At 51.4% G+C, this 2,729-nt stretch overlaps 1 protein-coding gene across 1 annotated transcript in view; it reads right to left on the bottom strand.

Annotated features, from left to right (window-relative positions):
- Positions 1-202: 202 nt before the first annotated feature.
- LOC119091807 (allene oxide synthase-lipoxygenase protein) overlaps positions 203-2,729 on the bottom strand; it is a gene marked incomplete at its 5' end in the record, with an annotated part of 58,404 nt that continues 55,877 nt past the window's right edge. The window contains 1 exon segment of the mRNA XM_037214689.1: positions 203-712. Within this exon segment, the coding sequence (XP_037070584.1) occupies positions 536-712 (177 nt within the window).

Here is a 2,729-nt window from a genome sequence, read left to right as displayed (position 1 = left end):
CGTGCGAGGAGGGGCTTGGCGGGCCTCCGCGGGCGCATTCAAGTGCAGTAAAGCTATCCAGGCGCCCAGGCGGCCACTTCGCATGATGAAATGCCCGCAGCTGGCGGCTACGAGTGCCGAAGGGCGCCGGAGTCCGCAGCAGGGAGGCGGCTCGACATGCCCAGCACGACCGGGCGCATCAGCGTCCCCCCGAGTCACAGCATGAAGGCCGGGCCTCGATCTATTCGCGGCACAACGAGGGTCGCGACGAAAAGGCAATCTCATCGCCATGCAGACAATTGCAGACTGCACATCGACACCGTTTAAATATGCAATGAAGGCAGTTGAACCAAGTTATAACCATTAAGATGCGTATACCGTATAGGTCGGAGAAACAGAGCCTGAAAGCATCGCGATATCTCCGCGACGTTCAGACGTTATGCTGGGTTCTTCCCCATAGGTCAAAGGGTGCAACTGGATAGGTTCTACATAGAACAAAGCACACAAGTTATTCCTGCATCCTACACTCTGATAAAATCGTCAGAAATCCAGCGGATCACGCAACAGCACACTCATTCTGAGCGGCACATAGCTGCTGGCACGCATCACAAGGCGTCAGACGACCCTGGGGAAGTTTGCCACCCGGTCGGGGTCGAGGGCGCGGTACGGCAACTTGACGTCCTTGTGGCGCTGCTGAAGCCGACCTGACATCATGCGGAGGTGCTCCCGGAACCTGGAACCGGTGACCACAGATCAGAGAGCCGTAGACGTGGAGGCAGGGAGAGTCACGGACGGAGGGGTGATCAGCTCGCTGTACGGCGATGTCCGTCAGTCACGGATGGAGAAGGAGAGGAAGGAAGAAGAGGAGGGGAACGGAGAGGAGCGGAAAGGAGAGGAGAGGAGAGGATAGAGGGAGGAGAGAAGAAAAGGGGAAGGAGAGCATAGCAGACCGGAGCAGAGCAGGGGAAAGGAGAGAGGAGAGGAGAGAAAGGTAGAGGAGAGGAGATGGGAGAAGGATGGATGAAGAGGAGACGAGAAGATAAAATGAGCAAGGACAAAGAGGAGGAGGCGAAACAGTTGTGTGCGTCATGCTATCATTTGAACAGTGGTGAAGTCATTCTCAGCAGCAATAAATGTACTCCATGCCAGATCGTAAACCTGGGTTGAAGTGAGGCGATACCCATGAACGTCGCATCCGAGAACTGCGAGGCCCAACCACATTGGTACGGCCACCCACGCGCAACATGGAGCGTCGATCTGGCCGCGGAACCACTTATTGTCCAGACGTCAGCGACCGGCAGCCGACAGTCACGCTCTGCCGTCTCGAAGAAGAAGACGCGCAGGAGATGTGGGAGCCTGCCGCGGGCGCCACGGCTTCATCCATCCGTCCATTGTGTCAAGATACAACAAAAAATGAAAGCAGCGGTCGTGATGGCTGCCAGTCGATAGGGCATGTCGTCATCGTTGTCATGTACGCCCGTGCAAGTAGAACGTCGGCAGCCAGCCAACAAAGAAGAAATGTGAACGCCTTGATGGACACGTGACCCTCCCCCAACTCCACTATGCCGCCTTCCCATGCGTTGATGACAGGAGGTAGAAGGTATTTGGCATTCATGGCGTGCTAAGCAATACACGCGTATACTGTTGAGCCTCAAGGTTAATGGAAGGCGCTGCGATCGCGCCCCACTGTTCCCGGCAGTGCTACCCCTGGTCAAGTCGGACCAGAAGTAATGCGGTGGCCATTACCGTGCATGATGTGCATCTAGATGCGCTTGGGGCTTGGGGATTCCCAAAAGTACTTGTGATGCGATTTGATTTTCCAGGCCTTTACACAGCTTAAATTTGAAAGATTGCACACCGAGTCGCATTAAGGCTTTTGCAACATTACAAAGGTTATGTGGTCATTTATGAAAGAAAAAATCCAAAAATATCAGAATCCTGTATCACCATTTGGTGACACCAAAGTTTACTGTAAAAAGCTTATTTAAGCGGCCGCTGGCGCGTGAAACTCTTGGCATACCAAATAGTAATATTTATCAAATACAACATCTTACAACATCATCAGGTTTCTATGTGCGTGTTACGCGACTTCCGTAAGCATTTATTTTGATTTAACGCGCGCCCGGGTGGTCGGCTAGATACCCTTCGCTCGGGTGGGGGGGGGGGCGGCAATTTGACCCCCCTGAGATCTCTGGAACTAAGAAAGCCAGAGATACCAAATTTACAGGTGTCTTGACCTGTACGTGAACTCACTTAGGTCAAAGTTTGAGCTTTCCAGGTCATGACCTTCGGGTCAAATGAGGTAAAACAAGGTCATATCACAGGTCGGTCTCTAAAATGTCCCCAGAACCTAGGCAGCTATTTCTGAGCAAAAGGTCATAATCCCATTTGAGGTCAGTGACCTTGTTTGACCTTTTGAACGTCATGGTGACCAAAGTCATACACGACTGCCCTGAGTTTTCCCTTCAAATAAGCGACAAAGATTACACTAGGCAGTATGTTCCTAAAACAAAGTGTCTACCCAGATCATCTTAGGTCAATGACCTCTTCTTACATCTAAGAAGTCAATGGAAGATTTTATGCGGTTCCTGCCGACCACAAATTCGAAATGAGTACCACAAACTATCCTATGCAGCAAGCCCTAGCGTAATAAACCAGGTTGGTTTTGCCCTTGGTCTGACCTTTATACCTGACCTTATGTCAACGTAATTTACTCATTCAATATTTGTAGTACCTAAGAAAGCATCTCA

Source organism: Pollicipes pollicipes, unplaced genomic scaffold, assembly GCF_011947565.3.
Source record: "Pollicipes pollicipes isolate AB1234 unplaced genomic scaffold, Ppol_2.1 Scaffold_3447;HRSCAF=4054_pilon_pilon_pilon, whole genome shotgun sequence".
NCBI classification, from domain to species: domain Eukaryota; kingdom Metazoa; phylum Arthropoda; class Thecostraca; order Pollicipedomorpha; family Pollicipedidae; genus Pollicipes; species Pollicipes pollicipes.
Note: the sequence above shows the minus strand (reverse complement) of the source record. Positions and strands in the feature narration are given on the sequence as shown.